At 34.8% G+C, this 23,688-nt stretch overlaps 22 protein-coding genes and 5 pseudogenes across 27 annotated transcripts, besides 1 other annotated feature; 16 read left to right on the plus strand and 11 right to left on the minus strand.

The window, feature by feature from the left end:
- Positions 1 to 21,005: part of a mobile genetic element that runs on past the window's edge.
- TVAGG3_0994090 (protein of unknown function, DUF4106 family) lies at positions 5 to 626 on the plus strand (the record flags this gene model as incomplete). The annotated part of the gene is made up of 1 exon (XM_051254188.1): positions 5 to 626. A coding segment is annotated over one exon (622 nt), but the record flags the coding sequence as incomplete, so codon positions are not given.
- On the plus strand, positions 1,800 to 2,597 carry TVAGG3_0994100 (uncharacterized protein; the record flags this gene model as incomplete). The annotated part of the gene is made up of 1 exon (XM_051254189.1): positions 1,800 to 2,597. The coding sequence occupies one exon, from the start codon at positions 1,800 to 1,802 to the stop codon at positions 2,595 to 2,597; it is 798 nt and encodes a 265-aa protein (XP_051079763.1).
- TVAGG3_0994110 (uncharacterized protein) lies at positions 2,625 to 3,207 on the plus strand (the record flags this gene model as incomplete). The annotated part of the gene is made up of 1 exon (XM_051254190.1): positions 2,625 to 3,207. A coding segment is annotated over one exon (583 nt), but the record flags the coding sequence as incomplete, so codon positions are not given.
- On the plus strand, positions 3,225 to 3,860 carry TVAGG3_0994120 (uncharacterized protein; the record flags this gene model as incomplete). Its single annotated transcript, XM_001276999.1, has 1 exon — positions 3,225 to 3,860. The coding sequence occupies one exon, from the start codon at positions 3,225 to 3,227 to the stop codon at positions 3,858 to 3,860; it is 636 nt and encodes a 211-aa protein (XP_001277000.1).
- TVAGG3_0994130 (uncharacterized protein) lies at positions 3,868 to 4,218 on the plus strand (the record flags this gene model as incomplete). Its single annotated transcript, XM_051254191.1, has 1 exon — positions 3,868 to 4,218. A coding segment is annotated over one exon (351 nt), but the record flags the coding sequence as incomplete, so codon positions are not given.
- TVAGG3_0994140 lies at positions 4,267 to 4,851 on the plus strand (annotated as a pseudogene). Its single transcript has one exon. A coding segment is annotated over exon 1 (585 nt).
- TVAGG3_0994150 (protein of unknown function, DUF4108 family) lies at positions 4,896 to 5,315 on the plus strand (the record flags this gene model as incomplete). Its single annotated transcript, XM_051254192.1, has 1 exon — positions 4,896 to 5,315. The coding sequence occupies one exon, from the start codon at positions 4,896 to 4,898 to the stop codon at positions 5,313 to 5,315; it is 420 nt and encodes a 139-aa protein (XP_051079766.1).
- On the minus strand, positions 5,332 to 5,784 carry TVAGG3_0994160 (uncharacterized protein; the record flags this gene model as incomplete). The annotated part of the gene is made up of 1 exon (XM_001277000.1): positions 5,332 to 5,784. The coding sequence occupies one exon, from the start codon at positions 5,782 to 5,784 to the stop codon at positions 5,332 to 5,334; it is 453 nt and encodes a 150-aa protein (XP_001277001.1).
- TVAGG3_0994170 (protein of unknown function, DUF4106 family) lies at positions 5,821 to 6,696 on the plus strand (the record flags this gene model as incomplete). The annotated part of the gene is made up of 1 exon (XM_001277001.2): positions 5,821 to 6,696. One exon carries the CDS (start codon positions 5,821 to 5,823, stop codon positions 6,694 to 6,696), a length of 876 nt encoding a protein of 291 aa, XP_001277002.2.
- On the minus strand, positions 7,041 to 7,907 carry TVAGG3_0994180 (organellar and viral DNA polymerase type B; the record flags this gene model as incomplete). Its single annotated transcript, XM_001317998.2, has 1 exon — positions 7,041 to 7,907. One exon carries the CDS (start codon positions 7,905 to 7,907, stop codon positions 7,041 to 7,043), a length of 867 nt encoding a protein of 288 aa, XP_001318033.2.
- On the plus strand, positions 8,762 to 8,962 carry TVAGG3_0994190 (uncharacterized protein; the record flags this gene model as incomplete). Its single annotated transcript, XM_051254193.1, has 1 exon — positions 8,762 to 8,962. One exon carries the CDS (start codon positions 8,762 to 8,764, stop codon positions 8,960 to 8,962), a length of 201 nt encoding a protein of 66 aa, XP_051079767.1.
- TVAGG3_0994200 lies at positions 8,991 to 9,567 on the minus strand (annotated as a pseudogene). The gene has a single exon. A coding segment is annotated over exon 1 (577 nt).
- Positions 9,918 to 10,283, plus strand: TVAGG3_0994210 (uncharacterized protein; the record flags this gene model as incomplete). The annotated part of the gene is made up of 1 exon (XM_051254194.1): positions 9,918 to 10,283. The coding sequence occupies one exon, from the start codon at positions 9,918 to 9,920 to the stop codon at positions 10,281 to 10,283; it is 366 nt and encodes a 121-aa protein (XP_051079768.1).
- Positions 10,310 to 10,594, plus strand: TVAGG3_0994220 (uncharacterized protein; the record flags this gene model as incomplete). Its single annotated transcript, XM_051254195.1, has 1 exon — positions 10,310 to 10,594. One exon carries the CDS (start codon positions 10,310 to 10,312, stop codon positions 10,592 to 10,594), a length of 285 nt encoding a protein of 94 aa, XP_051079769.1.
- TVAGG3_0994230 (uncharacterized protein) lies at positions 10,617 to 11,201 on the plus strand (the record flags this gene model as incomplete). Its single annotated transcript, XM_051254196.1, has 1 exon — positions 10,617 to 11,201. The coding sequence occupies one exon, from the start codon at positions 10,617 to 10,619 to the stop codon at positions 11,199 to 11,201; it is 585 nt and encodes a 194-aa protein (XP_051079770.1).
- TVAGG3_0994240 (HNH endonuclease family) lies at positions 11,372 to 11,941 on the plus strand (the record flags this gene model as incomplete). Its single annotated transcript, XM_051254197.1, has 1 exon — positions 11,372 to 11,941. The coding sequence occupies one exon, from the start codon at positions 11,372 to 11,374 to the stop codon at positions 11,939 to 11,941; it is 570 nt and encodes a 189-aa protein (XP_051079771.1).
- TVAGG3_0994250 (uncharacterized protein) lies at positions 11,991 to 12,254 on the minus strand (the record flags this gene model as incomplete). Its single annotated transcript, XM_051254198.1, has 1 exon — positions 11,991 to 12,254. The coding sequence occupies one exon, from the start codon at positions 12,252 to 12,254 to the stop codon at positions 11,991 to 11,993; it is 264 nt and encodes an 87-aa protein (XP_051079772.1).
- Positions 12,285 to 12,530, plus strand: TVAGG3_0994260 (uncharacterized protein; the record flags this gene model as incomplete). Its single annotated transcript, XM_051254199.1, has 1 exon — positions 12,285 to 12,530. The coding sequence occupies one exon, from the start codon at positions 12,285 to 12,287 to the stop codon at positions 12,528 to 12,530; it is 246 nt and encodes an 81-aa protein (XP_051079773.1).
- On the minus strand, positions 12,553 to 14,689 carry TVAGG3_0994270 (annotated as a pseudogene). Its single transcript has one exon. A coding segment is annotated over exon 1 (2,137 nt).
- TVAGG3_0994280 (uncharacterized protein) lies at positions 15,334 to 15,489 on the minus strand (the record flags this gene model as incomplete). The annotated part of the gene is made up of 1 exon (XM_051254200.1): positions 15,334 to 15,489. The coding sequence occupies one exon, from the start codon at positions 15,487 to 15,489 to the stop codon at positions 15,334 to 15,336; it is 156 nt and encodes a 51-aa protein (XP_051079774.1).
- Positions 16,876 to 17,624, minus strand: TVAGG3_0994290 (annotated as a pseudogene). The gene has a single exon. A coding segment is annotated over exon 1 (749 nt).
- TVAGG3_0994300 (phage tail repeat-like family) lies at positions 17,799 to 18,283 on the minus strand (the record flags this gene model as incomplete). The annotated part of the gene is made up of 1 exon (XM_051254201.1): positions 17,799 to 18,283. A coding segment is annotated over one exon (485 nt), but the record flags the coding sequence as incomplete, so codon positions are not given.
- Positions 18,354 to 19,150, plus strand: TVAGG3_0994310 (annotated as a pseudogene). The gene has a single exon. A coding segment is annotated over exon 1 (797 nt).
- On the minus strand, positions 19,155 to 19,402 carry TVAGG3_0994320 (uncharacterized protein; the record flags this gene model as incomplete). The annotated part of the gene is made up of 1 exon (XM_001277004.2): positions 19,155 to 19,402. A coding segment is annotated over one exon (248 nt), but the record flags the coding sequence as incomplete, so codon positions are not given.
- TVAGG3_0994330 (uncharacterized protein) lies at positions 19,421 to 19,783 on the minus strand (the record flags this gene model as incomplete). Its single annotated transcript, XM_001277005.1, has 1 exon — positions 19,421 to 19,783. One exon carries the CDS (start codon positions 19,781 to 19,783, stop codon positions 19,421 to 19,423), a length of 363 nt encoding a protein of 120 aa, XP_001277006.1.
- On the minus strand, positions 20,088 to 20,741 carry TVAGG3_0994340 (phage tail repeat-like family; the record flags this gene model as incomplete). The annotated part of the gene is made up of 1 exon (XM_051254202.1): positions 20,088 to 20,741. A coding segment is annotated over one exon (654 nt), but the record flags the coding sequence as incomplete, so codon positions are not given.
- A 936-nt stretch (positions 21,006 to 21,941) lies between the features above and the next one.
- On the plus strand, positions 21,942 to 23,602 carry TVAGG3_0994350 (response to water deprivation; the record flags this gene model as incomplete). Its single annotated transcript, XM_001277006.1, has 1 exon — positions 21,942 to 23,072. The coding sequence occupies one exon, from the start codon at positions 21,942 to 21,944 to the stop codon at positions 23,070 to 23,072; it is 1,131 nt and encodes a 376-aa protein (XP_001277007.1).
- Between the last annotated feature and the right edge of the window lie 86 nt (positions 23,603 to 23,688).

Below are 23,688 nucleotides of genomic sequence, written 5' to 3' on the forward strand. Positions count from 1 at the left end.
TAAAATGTCATTCGCCGACTTTTGCAAAAACAAAGTTGACTTAGACTTTGGTTTCTCAAACCTCAACACTGAAGTAAACTATTATTTCAATGCTGCTGGAGATGCTTGGGACCCAGTTAAGTTCACATGCGAAAAGTTTGAATGCAAGAGAATAGAAAGCAGACTTGCCGTTTATATGTTGGACCCAGATATTTCAAATGCTTTAGCTGCCAAATATATTGCAGTTCCACTTATGTTCCCTATACACCAAATATCTGTCAAAGACTTTGCAGGTGAAGTTGGAAACCAAAGTGCTGACCCAGGTGCAAGAACAGATATTGCTTTAACAACTGCAATGAAACATGCAGATACTATGTTTGTACTGTTCAGACGAACTATAAATGACTATTCTTGTTTCTACAACCCTGGTATTAAATATCATATAAACATAGATGGCAAATATTATCCAAGAGAAGAATATTCTACAGTTGAGGATATGAGGTCATACAACTTGACATTAGATGCTATGAACTTTAACAACAACTTCACAACAACCATTAACCCTGAAATGCAAAGTTCTATTATGCCATATGTGAAAGTATGGACTCATACAGGAGGTCAAAAAACTCAATATACAAATGGAGACCGTTCAAACTTTTGGCTTGGCATTCCATTTGCTGACTCAGAAGACTTTATGGGTGGTATTTCAACTGTTGGTACTGTACAAATACAATATACTGGTGACAGAGACGGTCCAGATGAACTGAGAGCAAAGAAGTTTACAAAACCAATAGCACTTTTCACGGAAGATGCTCTTTTGAAGATTCGTTCGATGAAACCTGCTGGGCTCCTCAGATTGGCATAACGACAGCTTCCATCGAGCAGATTTTGGCAGCAGGTCAGTAAGTTGTTCTTGAACTGACTTCTCTCCGTCAAATATTGACAGTACGCCAGTTTTGACATAATATTGTAAGATAAACTTACCTTTAGAAATATCTGTAAGTTTTGTTGTTATATTTTTGTCAACGTCAAGAACTTTCACTATCTCGGTTATACCAACTTTCTTTGCTTTATGGAAATATTTTGGTTCAGCAAAGACTGCTATTCTATAACATTTACCATTGTTTGTATAAAGAACTATTCTGTCAATGTATTTGTATTGTTTGTGTGTGTAAACTTTGTTCTGCTTCAATTCAAAGAGATACTCGAATACGTCCATCTTTTTATTCTAAGTAAAATGTCATTTCCGAAAAATAGAAGCGTAAGTGTTTCAAAAGGTTTAATGGCGGTGGCAGATGTGAAGTTAAATTCACCAACTCAAACAAACAGTCAAAGTGTTGTTGTCAATGTCAAAGAAAGAGATGTTGAAGTGGGGAAACCATACGAAGACGAAGATGGTATAACAATAGTTCCTGTAAAAGAACCAACATACCCTGAAGTTAGCAGAGACTTAAGTTCTGTTGCAGATATTCGAAACGACTACCAACAACTTAAAGACAAACTTAAAACTCAGGAGAAGATTTGTCAGGCTTTGGGTATAATGTTAAACTTGGTCGAACACAACCCTGTAAAAGTGAACTCATATGTCATTGCACCTCATGAAGTTTTGAAAGAACTATTGAAACTTTTGACAGAGGCAGACGATATAAACATCAAAGAAATAGAACCTGACATTGCTTGCTGTGGTGTTTCATATAATGTCATTGACAAGATATACGTTATGAAAGGAGGTGAAACGTTGAACTTAAAATATAGTTTCCCAGACGTCATAAAAATATTTGACGACCACAACATTTCATTAAAATTTATTTGCTAAGTAAATGGCAGAAGACATAATGGTTTATACTATTACGACTAAAAACCCTGAGTCATATAATTCTATAACAACAAACTTACAAAGTCCTCAAGGACGATATTGTAAACTAACCTTAAACACAATGACGACTAAAGCCTGTTTTGCTCTTTTGACACCAGAAGACTTTATTGTTGTGAATGGTAAAAAATACTCCTTTGAAGATACTTACTCAGATATACCACCAACAGGTTTTGTTGACTTATTTAATACTTTAAGGACGGGTGTAACATGTGCTGCAACTAGAGCAGGTTTCATTATGTTTGGATGTCCGACTGAGTTTACTATAAACGATATGAGCTATAATACAAAACTTATTTCTGGTTTTTACTACCAACAGTTTCCTATAACAGGAAAAGGTGTCATACAAGGAATGTCTATTCCATTGACATTAAGCACACCAATCTTATATATTGTTTCAAACTTAGGTTCAAAGTGTTATTCGAATGTCGACAGAAACTACTATGACCAAAAGATACTTATGCGTATAAACAATACTTTCTCTGCTGGTTTGCCTATTGTTCATTCGAATGCAGAATTTTCAACCTTAGTGAACTCAAACACTTTGGCAAGTATAACGTTGACATTAGTTGACGCAAACTTTGTTCCTGTAAAACTTTTATGTCCTATGTATTTGTCAATGACGGCAGAAAGTTTCGAATTGGAAGATGCAACTGGTGAAAGTATTGTATTACAAGAACAACTTCAACAACAAATAGCTCAAGAACAACAAATGCAACAAATGCAACAACAAAGTCAAGAATAAAAAAATATTTTTTTTATTTTTATAAAAATGTACAGAATAGATGTTTCAGATTTTTATGACTTCCAAGCATTCAGAAATATGTGTCCATTTAGAGACTATAACAAAGCAGTCGAGAATTTGAAACGTTTAGTCATTTATGTTGACTCTGCCCCAGAATGTTATGTCATGAAAGAATGGGATGTTGTCTTTAACAAACCAAGAGCAACAATAGTTTCAGAACAAGAATGTAGACAGAAACTTAAGAAAATAAAAGTCGTACAAGTTGGCATGAAGATGTTAGATGCTTGGGATATCTTATTGTCAAAGTTAGAAGATTTTTCAGTTCGAGGTATAAAGTTCTATACACCTTCTCCAAACTTCTATTCTATCTTCACTGGATATAAATACGAACAAGTAGAATGGAAAGAAAATATTATAGAAGCTTGGTTAGACCATGTCAAAGAAATTATATGCAATGGAAACGAAAAGGTTTATGAGTATATCTTATGTTGGTTTGCAAACATCTTACAACATCCAAGTGCTAAAAATGAAACTGCTCTCATTATAATTGGAAAACAAGGAACAGGTAAGAACACATTCTTTACAGATATCTTATGCAAACTGTTAGAAGGTTATTCGAATCCGAATATGACAAACTTAGAAAACATCTGTGGCAAGTTTAACTCCTCAATAGAGAATATGAAACTTATAGTTTGCAATGAACTTCAAAGTATAGATACAACAAAAGTTTTGAACTCAGATGCTTTGAAGAGTCTTATAACAGACAAAGTTGGAGTTGTTGAAAGAAAGTATAAAGACCAAAGAGTTTGTGAAAATGTTGCAAACTTCATTATGGTTTCAAACAATGCTGTTCCGATGAAGTTAGAAAGTTCTGACAGAAGATATGTAGTTGTCAGAACGTCAGATTCTCATATGCAAGATACAGAATATTTTGACGACTTAGCAGAAACTTTGACATCTGACTTTTACAACCACTTGTTCTCATATTTTATGACATTAGATATTTCTAAGTTCAATCCAAGACAAATTCCATATACCGAAGAGAGACAAACATTGTTAGAAGCAAACAAGAGTGTATATGAACTGTTTATAGATGAGACTAACTTTGAGTGTTTAGATGAAAGGTCATTGTACGACTCGTATAAACAGTATTGTCAAGAATATGGTTATATGGCAGCTTCTAAACGTACATTCTTGGCAAACGTCAAAAGTCTTTTAGATGTTCAGAACGGCGTATATACAAAGAAAAATTTTTATGAGTAAATTTTAAAAAAAATATTTTTTTTATCCGATAGAAAAGATGACAGAAAAATTAACTTTTTACATAGCGCCAAACCCTTCTTGCCCACATCTTTTTAAGCCACAATATATAGACATAGAACTAAATAGAGAAAGCGAAATTCTACAAACAGAAGAAACATATAGAGACTTAGATAACGAAAATGGATATGCGCTATTCTGGTTAGGTTGTCCTTATGAAATGTATGAAAAAAAGGCTTTATATGAAGAATATAGAAAATATTGTCATGAAAACGATATAAGACCAAGCTCTAGAGAAAAATTCTATGCTGGTATAAAACATCTTTTCGAAGTTCGGAATGGCAAATATAGAAAGAAATAATTTTTCTGAGTAAATTTTAAAAAAAAATATTTTTTTATTTTATTTGAAATGTACGCTGAGTTTGTTGGAAAAGACTGTTGGAAAACTTGTTTGTTAGATGAGAAATATGAAATTCACTGTTGTGAGTCATTTGAAGTCAGAAACAAAAAGACAAAAAGAGTTTTAAGCGGATGGGAGGGAAATGACGGATATGCTATGATGAATCTGGGTGGAAAACACTATTTTAAACATGTTGTCATTGCAACTCATTTTATACCGAATCCTAACAATTTACCTTTTGTAGACCATATAAACCATATAAGAAACGACAATAGACTTGAAAACTTACGTTGGGTTACTCGTTCTGAAAACATATAGAACAAAAGCAAATTTAGAGATATTGTATTCGAATTTGTCGACGAACTAGAAGATGAAGCAATTGAAATTACAGACTATGGCAAGCATACGTTTGAGTTTTACTACTATAGCGAAGAACAGGACTCTTTCTACTTTTATACCGGCGTAAACTATAGAAAATTACTAGTATGTTTTACTAAGGAAGGCTATGCTTATGTAAACACTAGAGATACAGATGGAAAACACGTTCGAATACTTCTTAACAAATTCAAGAAGCTATATGGCATACCATTTTAAAACGTTTTTTTAAAAAAAAAATATTTTTTTATCCGATAGAAAAGATGACGAAATTCATCTCAGTAAACAAATATATGTCAGGACTTAAAGAAGAACTAGACCCATTCACATATTTGAATGTTTACTTCTACCATTTTGAAAAGTCTTCATTCAGCAAAGTTTGGAACATCGAACCAGTTAAGTTTGCTATTGTGACTAAAAATGGTGCGAAATTTGAAGACTTAGACATAGAAGGTTTGTTAGCAGTCAAAGAAAATTTTGACAGAAGGTTCTCAAACCTTAAAGAAGGCAAAGCATACAAACTTGTTATACCTTATGAACCAAAGAAAGCAGACGACTATGAATATTATGAGTCTAAGATAGTTGAAGTTCAAGGTAAATTGGGTAAAAAGATTTTAGAGTCTAAGCCAGTGTTTGCTCCTAAAGAGGAAGAGAACATTGACATTGACCCAGAAATGTTCTAAAAATAAAATTTTATTTTTACATGTCAAATTTCTTTTTCTCTGGAACTGGTTCAGGTTCTTTCTTCTCTTCTTCTACTTTCTTTTCTTTCTTTTCTCTCTTCTTCTTCTCTGGTGGAGTTATGTCAAATTTCTCCGAACCATATTTATGTAAAAGTTCTTTGTCCTTTAATAGCTCTTCTATTCTGTTTTCTATTTCATCTTCAAGAACAGCGCATGTGTCTTCTTTGCATTCTAAGAACTTTTGTTGGACTTCATCTTTCCAAGAGGCGTCATCTCTGTCAACAAGTCTGTCATTGACAAACTTAAAGACTTCTCTGCCTAATGTTTTATGGTTCTTGTCATATTCCCAGAAACAGAACTTTAGAACAAATTCACCTTTCTTGTTTACACTATGTAAGATTTTATGGTCGACAGATGTTTTGCTGTCAAAAAGTTTGTCTCGAATATAGATAGCGAAATCGCTAGACATTTTCTAAAAGATAAAAATTTTAATTTTTCTAAAAATATGTTAGAAAAAAAGTTTGCTGACATTGACAAGAAATTTGAGAATGTTTTGAAGAAGAACAAGAGGAAGTTAGAAAATGCTCAGATAAAGCCTATACATGAAAAGTTCTTATTTGCTCAGAATGGTATAACAGGTCTAATCGCACCACCTGGGTCGGGTAAGACTTTCACTTATCTTAAAATGGCTGCACAACAACAAGAACTAGATGAGAAGAACCCATTCTATGAGTTAGTTGTCATTTGTAGTACTTCTGGTCAATTTGACCAAACCGTCAATTCGTTCAAAGATATTATAAAGAAGTCTAAGTTAGTATGTATAAAGGATACTGAGTTGTTAGATTGGATAAAGAAGTACCAAAGAAGGGTTTTGAAGTACAATGCTATAAATGAGTATATAAATTCTAAGTTTAAAGACCCAAATGAGGAAATGCAGAGAATATTAGAGAAGAAACACTTCAGAAACAAACAGAAAGAGATAGAATACATTTCGAAGAAATTGCAATCTTACGATTGGAAAACGTACCCTCATAGATGTCTTCTTATCTTAGATGATTTCGCCTCTCATCCTTTGTTAAAGAACAGAGAACAAGACATGTGTCGAATTCTTAAGAAGCTCAGACACTTTAACATCTCAGTCGTAATATGTGTACAGACAGCAAAGAGTTTAAGTAAGGATGTAAAGAGAATACTGACTGACATTATACTTTTCCCTGGATTGTCCGAAGACGATTTCATGGAACTTATGAAAGAGTCCATGGCAGGTAAGTTTGACAGACATGAACTATGGGAGAAGTACAAAGTCATACAAGACCCTCATACTTCTTTCAGAATTCATATCTACGCAAACAAAGTTCAAATTGTAAAAAGTCAAGCTTGAAAAATAAATGGTTCATTTACTCTACTTGTTTGAAGTTGTCAAAATACTCTGTTATTTTTCACGATTTTCATAGAGTTTTGGCGACTACGTTTTCATACGGAATCTCTATCCTCGGTTTTTCGAGGGAAGCAAGCATATGAGGAAATTCATGAAATTTGGTCATTTTTCAGCAAAAATAATGTTTATGTTAGAATGTTAGATCTAACATGTTTTCTAACACGTTTTCTAACATGGTCTAAAACACACAAAACTCATGAAATTTCATACGGAATTCAGCAAAAATAATGTTTATGTTAGAATGTTAGATCTAACATGTTTTCTAACACGTTTTCTAACATAACTATTTACAAGCGTTTTACATGGTATATGTTGCGATGGTTCATGACTCTAAACAATTTCGTAGCTTCTATTTCTTCTGTCAGTATGTCAAAAGTTTTAACGATACCGAAAGTTTCTTTATACTTCTTCTTGACGTCAGATAGAAGGAAATCGTCAGCAGTTGGATAGTTTTTGTTCAGAAATCCTAACATGTCCATTTTATCTTCTGCTGGTTTTTCTGCTTCTTTCTTTAAATCTGCATAGTCGTTTCGCATACGTTCTATCTCTTTGACGGAGTAGTTATATTTCCTCATTGCTGCTTTACATTTTGAACATTGCGGGTTCATTTTTGCGTTATATTCTGAAACCTTACCTGCTAAAACAACCAAGGCGTCAATGGTTTTCTTCATCTCGAACATAGCGGGTTTTATTTGTTCGTTCCATACCTTACCCCTACTATCTTTATCTCTTATTTCCCAAACACATTTTGCAACTAACGAAACAAAGTTGTCGTAGGTCTTAAATTCTTCGGATTTGTAAAGGTCAGAGATGTTCTTATATACCATGTCGCAATCTTTGTCCATAACCTTATGGTTGCAATGAAAACCAAGGAATTCATAATTTACCTTTCGTATGAACTTCTTTATTTCTACTGAGTCAGTTGCTTTGACTTCTATTTCGTCAAATTCGGGAATGGTTAGTTTTTGTTGTTGGATTTCAGGCAATTTGGGTAAATGGTCAATAATGTCCTGCATTTCATAAAGATACTGTTCATTTGTTTCATCTTTCGCACTACAGTCTAAATTACTTGTTAAAAGTTCTTGCTTTATCTTCTGGATTTTTGTTTCGAAAGTATATGAAGAAGGAATGAAGTTTTTCATCTCTACTAACATAGATGTTGGATTCATAACTAGCGAGTTTGGTGCTGTAGTTGTTTGAATTGTTGTTGTGCCGATTGTTGAAATCATGTCTTTTATACAAAATAAAAAAAATAAATAAAATAAAAAATAAAACTAATTTTATTTTTTATTTCGGGAAAATTCATGAAAATTCAAGAGTTTTAGACCATGTTAGAAAACATGTTAGAAAACATGTTAGATCTAACATTCTAACATAAATTATATTTTTGGTGTAAAATTCATGAAAATTCAAGAGTTTTAGACCATGTTAGAAAACGTGTTAGAAAACATGTTAGATCTAACATTCTAACATAAACATTATTTTTGCTGAATTCAGCAACAAAATTCAAATTGTAAAAAGTCAAGCTTGAAAAATGTAAGTGTTTAGTCTTAGTAAGATGGTAGCTTCTTAAAGCAAATACCATTGCTGAGTTTTATGTACGTGAAGAGAAGTACAATGAATTCAATTACGAGTACAATTGCAATGACAACTAAGGCAACTATTTTTGTCTTTTGCCAGCAAGGGTACTTCTTCTCTTCCAATGGTTCGGAGAACTATACTCACTCATGAGAAATGCCAAAACGGTTTAATAGAAAAAGTGTCATTTTTTCATGTCCGAAGACTCGAAGGTGCAACACTTCCAAAATACCGACGAACTCAGAAGAGCAGCATGGCAGTATGTTCTTGACAACTTCTTTGAGTTCTCCAGGTACACCTTGGAAAATGCTGAAGAACTCCGACACAGAGAATTTGGAGAAATTGCACTCCAATACTACCTTGACAAACAAAGGGTAAACAAAGGGTAAAATAAGACTAAAAACTTAACGTTTAAAAAGTGACATTTTTAATGAGCTCCGAGTCACCGAGAAAACTTGGTCAGATGTTAGCAGCTTACTTCCCTGAGGAGGATGGAAGCGTTACATACGTAAGGTTCAAAAACAACGAACCTGGAATTGCGTACCAAATTCGCAATTACATGACCATGGAAGAGTACGAAAGGTTCCTACAAGAGAAACCAGCTCTAAACAACTCAGAAAAGAAAGAATAAAAAGTTTAACTCGTAATTGTTTATTTTTTTACTTGTATGGGCAAGCTGCAAGAATGAAGTCGACTATCTCGGTCTTTGTTTGACGAGCTGGACTGCTCTTGCGAGTACGTCTGTTTTGCGGTCTCCAGCTGGTGTCTGACCTTCGTAATTGCGCATGTTCTTGAGAGCTCCAACTGTAAATGGTTGTAGGATGAAGAGTCTCTCAGACTGCTTGAGGTAGTCTTCACGGTCACGAACCGAATCTGTGGTACGAGTCGAATTGGTCGACCTTAGGGAAGAGACTGAAAGCCTGTCGTCTTCCATAGGGCTGTGGCATACTCTTTGCGTAAACGGTTCAGACCTTCTTCGAACTCTTGGTCTCTCTTGGATTGAGATTGGAATTGGAATTGGGGTGGAGGGTTTGACATGAACATCCAAGGGTTAGGGCAGTAAGGCATAGGCTGAGGAGGGTAGTTCGGGAAGCCTTGAGGAGGTATTTGGTAGTAATTTGGAAATTGGTAGTAATTCGGAGGTACTTGTTGGAACTGAGGTTGCTGAGGTGCAGGGGCTGGTGCTTTAGGTTCCTCTGGTTGGGATATGGGCTCGGTTGGTGGTACGTCGGACATTGTCTTGAAACAATAAAAGACTTGTCTTGAAACAATAAAAGACTTGTCTTGAAAAAGTAAAAGACTTGTCTTGAAAAAGTAAAAGACTTGTCTTGAAAAAGTAAAAGACTTGTCTTGAAAAAGTAAAAGACTTGTCTTGAAAAAGTACGGGTATCGTCTGAAATCAAGACCACTGTTCTCAAATTTGAGAACTTTACACCAAAAAATTTCTTGAAAAATAACGGGTCTTGTCTTGAAAAAGTAAAAGACTTGTCTTGAAAAAGTAAAAGACTTGTCTTGAAAAAGTAAAAGACTTGTCTTGAAAAAGTAAAAGACTCGTCTTGAAAAAGTAAAAGACTCGTCTTGAAACAATGACCGACATAGACCCAGCAGATGAGGCAATCTACCTTATAGAGATAAATGAGCTAGTTAGGAACTACCTGAGCCATCTGAAGTCAAACAAGACCATTGCAGGCTGGGTGTCTGGAAGAAGTGCGCTTAAAATTGAAATTGACACTGGAATTGTCCTGCAAATACCAGAAAACACTCCTTTCGACGACATAAAAGAGATGAAGAAAGAAGTCCTCTTGAAGTTCTTTGCCAAGCGTCCTTGGATACTACTTCCAAACAGAGAGAACCCAACTGTACGAATTGCCCAAATTCTCAGAGGACTCTTACACTTCTCGGGTCGGGCGTTCTTCATAAACACAGAAGGCGACATCGTACCTTTACAGTAAACATCTCATTTTAACTTCACTTTTTTATGTTTTTACTCACACTCGTACTCAACAGGTATGTGTACACATATGTCAACTGTGAACCTTGTATTGACCGGTCTTCCTGCAAATGCAAGTTCGGTCAATACACAATTTATGGTGGCAAGAAAGACAGTGGGGAATGTTATTCTGACATCTGTTGTTGCGCTCGAGAGAGAATTGAAATTCCAGACCCAACTCCAACACCAACACTCAAGTTGCCAAAGACTCATGTGAAGAAGAAGCCTTCTGGTAAGTTTCTTATAGCCATATACATGGCACGCTTTGAGTAAAAACATTTTTTTCATTTTTTGAATGAAGCAAGTTAAATTCGTCCCACACCAATCTCAATGGACCGATGAAGAGTTTCAAGCTATGGTTGAAGGCGTTGAGAACGACATAGACGGCGAACTTAAAGGAGCTCAAACCACAATTGCAACCAAAATTGCACAAGTCAAGGAACAGATAGCTCCACTTAAAGCTACCAAAGCTACTCTTGACCTCATGGATAGTTACCGTTTAGATGTCAAGAGTGGAATAAGACAATTAAAATTAAAACTTCTAAACTACGAAGCTATACTCCAAAAGTTAGCAGAAATGAGAAGACTTTACCAGAGCTACTTACATGTAAGGGACTTACCTTCAAGCAGTCCGACCAAAGATGAATTTTCTGACATTGTCCCAATTTTGTCCGAAAGTCAGCTCAGATGTTTTGAACTGCTCCCAACATATCCAGAATATGAACGTTTGCCTGAACTCTTCCGCAATCTCAAAAAACGTTTTTTGGTTCTCATGTTCGAAACTTTTATCGGAAGAGACAACAAACGTTCAGAAGAAGAGCAAGATATTATTTTAAACTTGTTGTATGACATAACTGTCATAACAAGCTTTTTGAAGTAAAACCGCCATTCTCAAACCACTTCATTTTTTCGATGTCCGAACAAGCACCGAAGCCGAACACAATAGCAGATGTCCTTTCATGGTTGCCAGACAAGCGCCCAGTTCAAATTCAAATTGCCCAATTGAAAGTTCATCTGACAAACACCATTAAGACTCTCCAAAGTAGTCTTATGACAGAGATGACCAATCTCAAAGCCGATGTCCTCATGAACCAAGCTTCCAATGAGAAACGCCTGAACGATTTCACGGAAACCTTGCGCATTTACGCGAGAGAGAACCGAGACCTTGCCAGACTCATCTACCGTTTCTTCGAAGAGATAGATGCCATCTGGAAGGTACTCGGAAAGGACAGAACCTCCAACACCGTAATTCGTGAGTACCAAATTGAAGAAGGTATTATCAAAGAAGAGGAAGAAGAGGAAGAAGAGGAAGAAGAGGAAGAAGAGAAACACGAAGAAGTTCCTGAAGCCGCTACATGGGCAACCCTTGTTGCCGATGACGCTTATGAAATTTCCCAACCCTACCCATACCAAATCCGCAACAAGGAGACAGGCAAGGTTCTTACCCCAGTCCTCAACAACTTGGGACACTTGAACCTTAACCTTCGGAATCGCGGTTCAATCTCCATGGGCAAGCTTGTCGCAATTCAATGGGTTCCAAATCCAGACAAGAAGACGAGGGTCAGACACATTGACGGTGACAAGCTCAACAACCGTAAGGAGAACCTCGAGTGGTTCTAAGAGTAAAAAAATTTTATTTTAGGGGGAAACCCCGAGTAAATTTAAGTTTTTATTTAGATAAGTATGTGAAATTAAGGTCAATTTGCAAAATTAGTTCCCGACCTTTGAATTGGACTCTTTCGTCATCCCAGTTGCGTAGGAGGTCGTCCCAGAGAAGTTGGTAGATTTGCCAATCCAAGGACGATTTGTCCTCCCAGGCATTGAGGATGTACTGCTCGTAGAGTCTCATGACCTCTCCCTTGCACCAGACACCCTCTCCCTTGGAACGTAAGGCTTCTTCGAAGTGCTCGAATGCGATTGGCTGCTTGACCATCCGAAATGACACTTTTTGTCCGTTTGGTCAATGTTCGTGTCTTGTGCCATAGTCGACGAAAATACAGACAAACAGGTTATATATGAGTTTGAGACCAAGAATGGTGTAACTCGACCTGTCCGATTCAAAGACTCCGAGGGCGACCATGAAATTAAACGGAAATTAGCTAGGAAGGAATATAAAATGGACTGGTTGCCACCACCTCCACCTCCACCACCTTTACCTGTTCCTCAAGTAAATAAGCCTTTCCCGTTCCCAAGAATTCCCACATTTTAATTCAAATTCGAATAAAAATTTTTTATTTCATGCAATGTTTTATTTCTGTGCCGTCTTCAAGTATGCCCCAATATTTCCTTTTCGATATTACATGAACTTCGGAAAATACCTTATCTAGCTTAAAACAGCCCATTTTTTCACCGACTAAACCCATTTCAATGAGTTTGTTATAGCCTTCTTCGTTCGTCATGAGTGCGTCAATGTTCTCATAGTAAACCTTGACTTTGGATTTGACTTCGGAGAAGAATTTGTTGTAGTTGTCAAGGACTGCTTTTGCGAACTGAGGGTAAGACCAATGTTCGACAATAGGTTTTAATGTGGTTACTAAGCCACTTTGACCTTGAGTGAATTCGTACTTCAAAACAAAAGGAGAAAACCTTTCAACAAAGTTGTCGACCTTCTCATAATGTTTACTCTTCATCTCTTGAGGTTTCTTAATGGAATATCCCCATGTCGAATTCATAAGCAATTTGAGTGTCATTGCAAGTTTGGGGTTTGAAGCTTTCCTAATATCATACAGTTGTTGTATGACTTTTCCAACTGTATAGTTCCTTCCGGGAACTCACCATCTTCGTTTGGAATTCCAGTCGGGATATATTGGACAAACCTCATGTACGCAGCGTTAAGGTCGACATAGTATATCTTTTCATCTGAGTCGAACTTGTCGCAACCAATTGGTCCAGTTTGTGGAAATTCAAGTGAGTCTCTTATCTTCTGAGAAACCTCGCCTGTTATCTCATAAACATCGTCGAAGCAACCTGTTTCATATAAAACCTTCTGACCTAACTCAGATGCTCTCCAATACAATTTGACGTCAATTGGATGTCTCAATGGAAGTTTGTTTATAGCATCTTGAAGTTCTTGCAACCTCATTGGAAGTTCTTCTGGTTCAGGTTGGTATCCGAACAATCCAACTCCTTGTGGAATTGTGTACTTCTTTTGTACTAGAACTTTGTCTGGAACAACTTTTGGTCTTGCTAACAGTGAAAAGTTTGTTTCGTCTTTTGGTACAAAAGTTTCTGTCAGCTTGTCATCTGGAATTGGTTCCAACAAACCTTTCTCGAAAAGAATGTTTACAGCTCTGACAATGTTGCACTTGCCTTTTCCGAACAATGGGTTTGTAAGACTTTCGTTCAACATGAAGTGGTTGTGGACAATTACAATCTTCAACCATGGTAAGTCTTTGTCAACAACATAGTCGTCATGTGAAGAACCTTTAGCTGTAGGTATGTTGACTCGGATATTGACATTTGCCAACGGTGCAATTTTTGCCAATTGACCTCTGAGAATGTACCTTGTCTTCACACATGACTCAAGATACTTCATCTTCTCATCTGTAACAAGACCAGAGTTCCTGAGACATGTAAGAATACAAGGTTCATTGACAATTGTTTCAATTGAATTGTAAATTCCATACCTTGTCAAGTCAATGTCAGACTTATTTATGAACGGGAAGTATCCAGCATGTTGTCTGACTGCTTGAGGGTTAGGTTGGTACCATTCGAACTTGACACTTGCAATTCCTTCAATTGCATTCAAAATGTCTGAGTCGGAGTCAACCATTTGTTCTCTCTTTGTAGTCTTGAAAGCGTCAAGAAGTTTGCAGCTGTTGTGACATTGCCATGTGCATAGTAAATGTGACCATCCAAATCTGTTATGGTCAATCTGAGATTGTATCCTTTCTTATTTCCGTCTTGTATGGCAGCAAGTACACCCATGAAGCCTTCTTTGTTCTTTCCTTCGTCAAAGTTTACTGTAAAGGTTCGACCAGATGTAATTTGACTTCTAACTTCACGATACTTTCATATGCATATCTTGTTCTTTCCATGGGAGCATGTGCGTCTTCACCTTTTCCTTTTTTCCTTCTCAAAGGATGCAATTGTTCGTCATGTTTCCAGTAGAATCTGGCAAAGCCGTCGTGTCCTTCAACTTGAGGTTCACTAACATCGAAAGGCATGTCCATAAGACGTTCTTCTTCTAACCTCTCTAGTCTGTTTGGATAATTGCGCACGTGCTGTTTCCAAATCCATTTCGTAGCGAAGACCAGACAATTTGTCATAGACTTTTATGGGTCTTCCCTTCCTATATTTAAAATTCTTCGAAACTCTCCAACCATATCTTTGCAACTCTGCTTTTATTCTAGCAGACTTTCTATCCATTCTATATGGGGGCATTTTTATAAAAATAAAAAAATTTTTTTTCTTTACTTTACATAACCACCTGCTGCCAAAGTCTTTGACGCCAACCCATACCAGCTAATGAAGGTTGACTTGGTTTAGTTTGGAAACTAAACTTTGGTTTTGGTTTATCTTCAGTTTTTGGTTTCTTCTTCTATCGGTTTTTCGTCACTTTTCGGTTCCTCTGACTTTACCTCACTTGCAGGAATAGTGTGTCGTCAACATCTTCATAAATATCATATGCCATTTGTTTTTGTTTTCCTTTCAACTTTTTGTGTTTGTTGTAAAGTTTAGAATATTTCGACTCTAAGTCAATGAGATGTTCTATAATGAACTGTTGGTCAGTGAAGTAAACTTTTCCATCTGTTGTCTCGAAAGCTCCTTCAGACTTCAATATTTTATTTGTGAGAGTCTGTTTCTTTTTTGAGATACTAGCCGTTCCATTTCTATGAAAAGTGACTTTATAGTTAGGGTTTGTATTTCCAGACCTGGCACTTTCTATTATTGAATTTTTCTCTTCATCTGTAAGTTCTTTGACAGGTTTTGACAATGGTTCTGAACTTTTTGTTTGTGGTGTCAAATCTACCGTTTCAACTTCTTCGGTCATTTCATCTCAGTAAAAAATTTTAGTTTGGTTTGTTTTCAACTGGTTGTTTAGGTTTTTTAAGTCGGTCTAAAACTTCCTGAGGTATAGGAAGAACTTGACAAACACGTGGTTGTGTAACTGCTGGAAGCCGACAAATCCATCTTGAACCCATTTGTCTCAATGCTGTATTGTTCATTTCATCTCAGTAAAAAACTTTACATTCCCCACGTTTGAGGCGGTTGCGGTTGGTTATTGTTTACCCACTGTTGTGCATGGTTATATCCTCTGTTAAAGAATCTTTCACCTTGGTCCATATAGTGTCCTGCTTGGTTATAGTAGTCATTTGCTTTGTTATATAGTTTCCTGCTTGTCTTCCTACATTGTCCATCCATCCTTGAACTTTTCCTCTTGTTTCAGGATTTGGAATAAGATTTGCTGCATCTCGTGCTACATCCCAACCTTTCTGTACAGTTTGTATAATAGGTTGTGCTTTCTCTTTAAGTATACCTAATGTACTCAAAATCTTCCTTCCAACTCCAAATACACCTCTGGCTATTGTTCCCACTGCGGGCAAAAATCTGGATGCAACTCCTGCTAATGCGCCAAATAAACCCATTTCTTATGGGTTAAAAAATGACGAATCCAAACAAGGACCCCTATGTTTCTAAAGCGACAAAGAAAGCACTCATGATAAAAATCTTTAGTTCAACACCAAATGCTTGGTTTATGGATATCTTGGAAAACATTCCGAGGTATAGAGAAGATGGACCACCATACTGGCTAATATTTGTCGGTCAAAACACAAGATACTGTGAAGCCATACCATTACAGTCCAAAAATATTTTTAGATTGCAGCTTTGACAATATTCGTTGACAAATACCATCCAACAAAACTGACATCTGACTGTGAAAGTTCTTTCAAATCAGGATATTAAAAACTATCTGCGTTCAAAAAATGTAAACCAATATTTCATTGTCGACCAAAACCATTCTGCTCTTGGTGTCATTGACAGTTGTATAAAAATGTTAAGAGACTTAAACCAACCACAAGGTGGTGAAGCAAATGAAATGTCATATGACGACAAATATAGACACTTCTCCATGGCAAAGATGAGACAAGTTTTAAATATTTACAATAGCCGTAAACAAAAAGGTTTGGGAAACCACTCCCCCGAAGAAATGAAAAACAACCCTGACTTAGAGAAAGACTATATATTTAATAATTTAGTCAAAAGAGACAAACAAGAAAGAATGCCGGCTTCAAACTTAAGAAAGGTGACAAAGTAAAAATAGAAATACCTAAACGCGACCCATATGAAAATACTATTGACTATGACAACAATGGGAACTCGACAGGTACTCACATTCGTGTTCGTAAAAATAGAAGAAAGTATACAAGAGAATATTATGAAGTTTTAGGCAAACATGGCAAAATGTACAGACTGCAAGCAGAAGATAAAACTACTATTGTCAGACCTCGTTTCAAACTTGTCAAAGTTCAAGGTGGTATACTTTCAAAGACAGTTCCTAACAAATATAAGACAACTCCTGACGAATATGCTAAAGAAGTTGAAAATGACGACTAAGCAATTCTATACCATGCGTAAACTGTCATGTAAGGTGGCATGTAGTCTTTACTTTGTCCCGTTGTTTGCGTATATCCTGAAACGCGATGTGTATGGTTTCCTCCTCCCTCAGTGTTACTCCAGTAACAATTTATAGCAAACTTAACGTTGTCTTTAACATCATATCCTTTACCTTTTGTCATTGCTGACCAATCCCAAATCTATGCTTATGCCAACCTGCTTGAGATGTACTTAAATCTATGTAGTGACTGTGCGCAGGTAAATTTTCACCTGAAATCGTTTTACTTCCACCTGTTTCCTTTGAAGAGTTTGCACAATACAAAAACCTGTCGACTATTTGAGTCCAAGTTCCAAAACCAAGTACTACTTCTGGTCTGGTAGAGTTCATTGACGTATAAATAGAGCCTATAGGATATAATGTTTGAAGTATTTCTGTCTTTAATGTTTGAAGCTCTGTTTTGTCTGCTTTCTTGTCATATAAATCTTGAGCAGTGAATTTAATATTATGTTCATCCTTCATGACATAAACATCTTTACATCTAATGTTTCTCATCGTCGTTATGTCGTCATCCGATGTTAAACCTTGTGGAAAGTTAGGAGGTTTACAATATATTGCATCCCCACCAGTTTCTTCAACCGTTCCTTCAATACTTTCTATAGCAACAGTTGTAAAACTTGTATGTGTATGGTTCTTGTCTGCTTTCTTCTCTAACTCATCGTTAACATAAGTTTTATCTGCTTTAAGGTCTAAACATCCTGAAACCCATCCTGTATCGGCTTTAGTTTTTAAAATCTTTGATGTCCGTTCATGGTACCAGTCAACCCTTTCTATAATTTCTTTATCTTTTTCATCCACATATTCCTTATCCGCCTTCTTCACTAACACACTAGCCATAAGTCCTTATCTACCTTATTTTCAAGGCTAACGTTTAAGTCTGTTATTTCAGATATAGAATGTATATGAGTCTTTTTAGAATATTCGTTTTCAGCTCTTGTCACTTCACTTGACATTTTATTGTCAACATATGTTTTGTCTGCTAGTTCAGGATGAGTATGTTCTTTTGTTGCATAAGCATTGTTAGCTCTTTCTTCTTCTTTTGCTATTGCATCGTCTACATATTCTTTGTCAGCTTTGTTGTCAACATCTGCTTTCAAAAGAAGTTCATTTATAGGTTTCTCGTTTAAAGTTCCTTTTGTTGGATTTATACAGACAGTATGGTTCTTATTGTCTTGAAACAGAAACTCATCTGTCATTGGGTTTAATGTCAGTTTTAAGTTTCCTTCTTTCAATGACTCAGATATCTTAGAATAGTTTGAAAAGTTTGTTGTGTTCTTATTTAGAGCTTGCATAATGAGTTGTCGGTTGTGTTGTATTTCTCTCATAGACGCTGTTTCATTTGACATTTTTATTCTAGATAAAATATGCTTCCAATAGAAAAAGAAAATTCAAGAGTTGCTACAACTAAACCATTAGATGAACTTTTTACTAATGTCGGTCAAAAGTTTGAGACAGAGACCGTAAAGCATGAAGGCTATCGTTTTGACTACCCATTAAGATGGCTAAGAGACCCATCTGTCACAAAAGCTATTGGCTTTCGTAGAATGAAGTTTGTGTCTGTAGAAGATAAAAGTTTTCCATTTATTGTAAGGTTTCATATAGATTATATATCTGAAGGGAAACGAAAAATGTGGGAAGAAATTGAGCTAATACAAGTTGACCTTTCATCTTCTCTACAGACTGCGTTAAAAAATATAGAAGATAAAATAAATTCATGTTATGCAAAATATGCTGATGAATATGCAAATACCGAGAGCACACTTTATGTGAGAATTGTATATGACAAACAAAATTCACAAGTGTCATTTCAAATCTACGAAGACAATCCAAAGAAAGACGAACAAATATATACAGAATTCACTGCAATGTCATGGTATTATTTGCAAAGAATGTTAAATCAGAAAGTCGAACTTCCTTTAGCAAATATTTACAGTCGATATGCAAGAGATGAACCATATTTATTTAAAGATGTTTTCGACCCAGCTGCTATTATTGTTCATGCTTCATTTTCTGGCGCCCAAAACTCTTTCTTATGCTTGGCAAATGACTTTTACGAAAAACCTACAAAGTTATACGAACCACCAAGTGGAAGTATTTCAGACTTTCAAGTATGGTTTACTACAGATGGAAGAAAAAGAATAATTCCATTATACCATGCGTTTTACTTAGAACTTAGTTTCATATACAACTACTATCGAACGGTAAAAATATAATTTTTTAATACGGCTGAGGTGTTGGATTTGGTTGCCAACTAGACTGTGGTGCAGGTCAGGTTCAGGTTGTTGTATAACAGGAGCTTGTTCTTCTGGTTCAGGGTCTTTAGGTATAATACCAACGAACTGACCTACTCTTTTACCAATATTTTTGACTCCGTTCCAAATTCCTCTTCCTACGGTTTTTATTCCATTCCATATACCTCTTCCAACTCTTCTGAAGAAGTTTCCAATACTACTGAAGAAACCCATTTTACTATATGTAAAAATCTAATGTCCGCCTAGTCTCTTACGTTTCCTGTTGAGTTCCATAGCATTCTTTAACTGGAGCTCATACATTCTGTTTCTCCTCTGGTAGAAAACATATTCTGGGTCAACTCCTGTGTTCGCGTCATCTGCATAAAGTTGTTTATATCCCACTTCAGGGTTTGTATAAAACTCTTTCCATCTCATATTTGCATACCATGGTGGCAAACCTAACGCAGCGTCATTTGACATGGCAGTTTGCATTTGTACATCTGTTGGCACTTGACCATAGTTTGCCATTGCAGTTTGTATTCTAACTTCATTTGGAATATTCTCTGGGTTTGGTTGTCCAGGTTGCTGTGCATTCGCTAAGTTCTGTGCGTCCATTTAATATTAGATAAAAATATCTCTTACGAGTACATATGCTGAACATTTGCAGGCATTGGTTCATCTTCATATTCTCTGTACTTTTCTGCCACGTCAAATAAATAAATGACACAATGGAAAAAACCTAAAACAAGTAGTCCTATTTCAAACCACATTTACTTACTAATAAAATTTCTTTATTGTGACACTTTCTCCAGTTTATAGGACCTCTCTCATATTCTATCTTGTCATATATAAACTCATAGTCATGTATGTCCTCTAGCCATCTCATAACGGTTTCCAAACCACTTTTATCGGATGTAAAGTAAAAGCATGGATGGTTATGTAAAACGTCTAAAGTTTCTAAAGAGTCTCTCAAAGTCCAGTCTACTTGGTATTGAAAATCCCATGTGTTATAGAACGGTGGGTCCACTATAAAGAAAACATTTTCCTTGTCTTTATATTTTTCATACAACTCTGTCCAATGACATCTCACAAACTCTATACCCTCAATATATTTTTCTATGTCCTCTTTGAAAACATTTGTATAGTTAAGATATAAAACTTTTGACATAAGTGTTTCAATGTCATGAACTCTTATAGCACCACTATATAATAGTCTAGCAGATATACTATCCCAGTCTATATATTCTGCTTTTTTCAAAACCTCTCTCACAATATTTTTGTTATCTAATGGTATACGTTCCATCTTACCTATCTGAATCTTTTCTTTTAACTCTTTCAATATTTTGTTAGTGTCTGGAATATGTTTGAGACGGTCCATATAGTTGTCGAAGTCATTGCATATAATCTTTGAGTCTGGGAATATTGTATGGCACAAATGGGATATATAGAAACTTCCACCGAACAAATCTACAAATGTTAGACCATTCGGTAGTTTCTTAAGTTCTCTCAATATAATATCTTTACATTTACTCTTATTTCCAAAGAACGGTAACGGAGGTTTTGTAAAATTCATTTATATATAATAATAAAAATGTTTTTTCCCTGAAAAGTGACAGAAAAGTGACAAAACATGAAAACATATATAATTTGTGAAAAGCGACACATTATATAATGTTTTCGACCCAGAAGAAGGCTTCTTCCCAGAAGCAATGGAGGAAGAAGAAGAGTCCTCCGAATAAAAACTTCATTTATACTAAACATCAACATCAGGGCTAGAAGGCACGAAGTGCCTGGAAGCCCCACTACCTTTTTTTTTTTTTTTTTTTTTTTTTTCTTTTTTCTTTGAGCCTCCTTTACTGGAAATATCATATAACCAAAAATATGTATATTTCAAGAATCGTGATGAGGAAATAACTATAAATTGCAGAATAATTGATCCAAACAATTCCGCATATTTGATTTTGTCATACTCAATAGATGAAGTTATGTATCCCCAACAAAATATATCTTTAAATAGTCGGAAAACTTTTATTCACTACTCTTTTGTAATTCAATTGGATCAAAATATGGATGAAGGTACACATTTCATTAAGTTATGGGTCACTGGTAACTCAAAAAGGTCACATGAATATGTCATAGAGTTCAAATTTAATAAAAGAACCAGTACAGAAGCAATATATCATAATGGATATGATCATAGAATCTTATTAGCAGGCAAAAATATATAGAGATTAAGATAAACTCTAGTCTTTGATGTAATTCTTGTTTTCTAAATAAAAATTGTTAATAATTAAACTTTTATCAGAATTTTATGGCAAACGCAATGGTTGAAGAAGCCTACTTCACAATAAATTTAAAGGCATACACAATTTTAGATTTAAAGAATATAAGCCGAAATATCTTCAGAAGATAATTAAGTTATGAATCAAATTAGGATTTGGTTCATCAAAAGTGTATTTGTCATTAATATATTACATATTTACAAGATATTTTGATAGTTCAAAACGATGTTTGCTATTTTGGGAAAAAAATAGACAATGTTTTATTGTCGTATGGAAAAGTGACAATGCTATTTTTGTCGTATGGAAAAATGACAAAATTTTCATTGTCGTCTGGAAAATATTGCTGAAAGCAGGACATTCTATATGGATTCTCATTAAGTCTTTAATCTGGTAAACAAATTTCAGATAAAACAGCTTTTCTTTCAAATTTTTGTGGATTTATTGAAAATTTTGGTTGTTTGGTCACTTTTAATCAAAAATTATTTTGAAGAATGAGCACTCTTCTCTCTATCTTAAGAGCTGGAAATATGGATTTCAAATTATATAAGAATAATAACTCAATGATATCAATTATTCCCGATTCATTAAATTTTTCAGGAAAAGATATGAAATTTTTAAATTATTCAAATCATGCGAAGAATATATTTGGAGGTGTCACAAAGATTTCGAAAATCTTAAATCACACACAGAAGAATGATTCCATAACGAGGTACAATGCTTTAACTCTAAAAACGTTTTATAGTTATTATCAAGATAGAGTGCAAAATTCAGGTGAAACTTATGATAATACCTATCAGAGAATGTTTGTAAATAATACGCAATTTGATAATAATAATGAATTTAATTTTAATTTTACAAATTCGTCTGAATTTGACTCACTGAATCTAGCTTTAACATTATTGAACAATGTTGTTACATTTGGATCACTTAGTTTGATTGATGCATTACAAAATTCCACGAAATATACTAATTTATCAAATACATTATCAATTACAATGAAAAATATCGAAACTTTCAAACAACTTGCTCTAATGTTAAATGAATCAATTCACACAAAGACAGTCAATCAAACAGATTCAAATGAAAGTTATAAACTAAATAATGATAAAGAGAAAAGTGAATTTAATTCTAAAAAGGAAAATGTCAGTTTTAATAATAGAAAACAAAATACTCAATCTGAAACTAAAAAAGAAAACAACAAATTCAATGATGAAAAAGAAACAAAATCTAAAAAGACAGGAACTAAAAATCAGAATGACGAAAGAGTAAATGATTGGTTTAATATAGTGAAAGATTATGCAAGCAAGGCAGTTGATAAATCGAAGGAATTTGCAAAGAACAATTTCCCTGATGCTTATGAAACAACTAAAGATTATGCAAACAAAGCAGTTGATAGATCGAAAGAGTTTGCAAAGAATAACTTCCCTGATATTTATGAAACAACTAAAGATTATGCAAGCAAAGTTAAAAATGAAATTGAGAAACAACTAAATGATGCGCATAAGTTCGCCGAAGAAAAACTTCTGTATCATTCAGACAAAACAATGCAAGCATCAAAAGAATTTGAAAAAGCCAATAACAAAAGTAATTCTGAAAAAGCAAAAGATCAAACAAGAAAATGATTCTAAACCATAAACAAGATTGCAGGTGAATGAAAAGTTTTATTGGCATGCACATCATAAAGACACTGAATATTCTCAAAAGGTTTGCATTAATATGCAGTGGCTAACCATCAAATTATCTTCTTCTCAATGAATTATTATAGCTTAATATTTTACAGAAATATGGAATAAATTGATCAATCTATTTTATTTAACATGTATTCTATCACTATATGTTGAACCCCAGTTCATACGATAAAACATTAAGTTTGGATCTGTTATGAATTAATAATTAAAACTTTTTATTATTCTCACTATTTTTCAGAGATGTTGACTTCTTGTCAGGAAATAAGTCCCTTATTTATCATATCTTTCGCCATATGAAATTTCAATCCCAAAGTAAACTATTCTCACCTTATTAAGTATTTATCAAGAATTAATCACATGACATATATGTTTATAAGGTAATAACATGTTTGACTTATAACTCTTCATCAAATTAAATAGGTAAATTAGATCAAAGTTATAATCTATATAAACTTCTGTTCTTGCAATATCCATAATACTTCCATTGGTAAATTATGATTGGGGATATACTTAAAGTTGCTTTTGGCACAAGAAAATAAATTGATGGGGA

The sequence above is a fragment of the Trichomonas vaginalis genome, chromosome I (assembly GCF_026262505.1).
Source record: "Trichomonas vaginalis G3 chromosome I, whole genome shotgun sequence".
Taxonomy (NCBI): Eukaryota; Parabasalia; order Trichomonadida; family Trichomonadidae; genus Trichomonas; species Trichomonas vaginalis.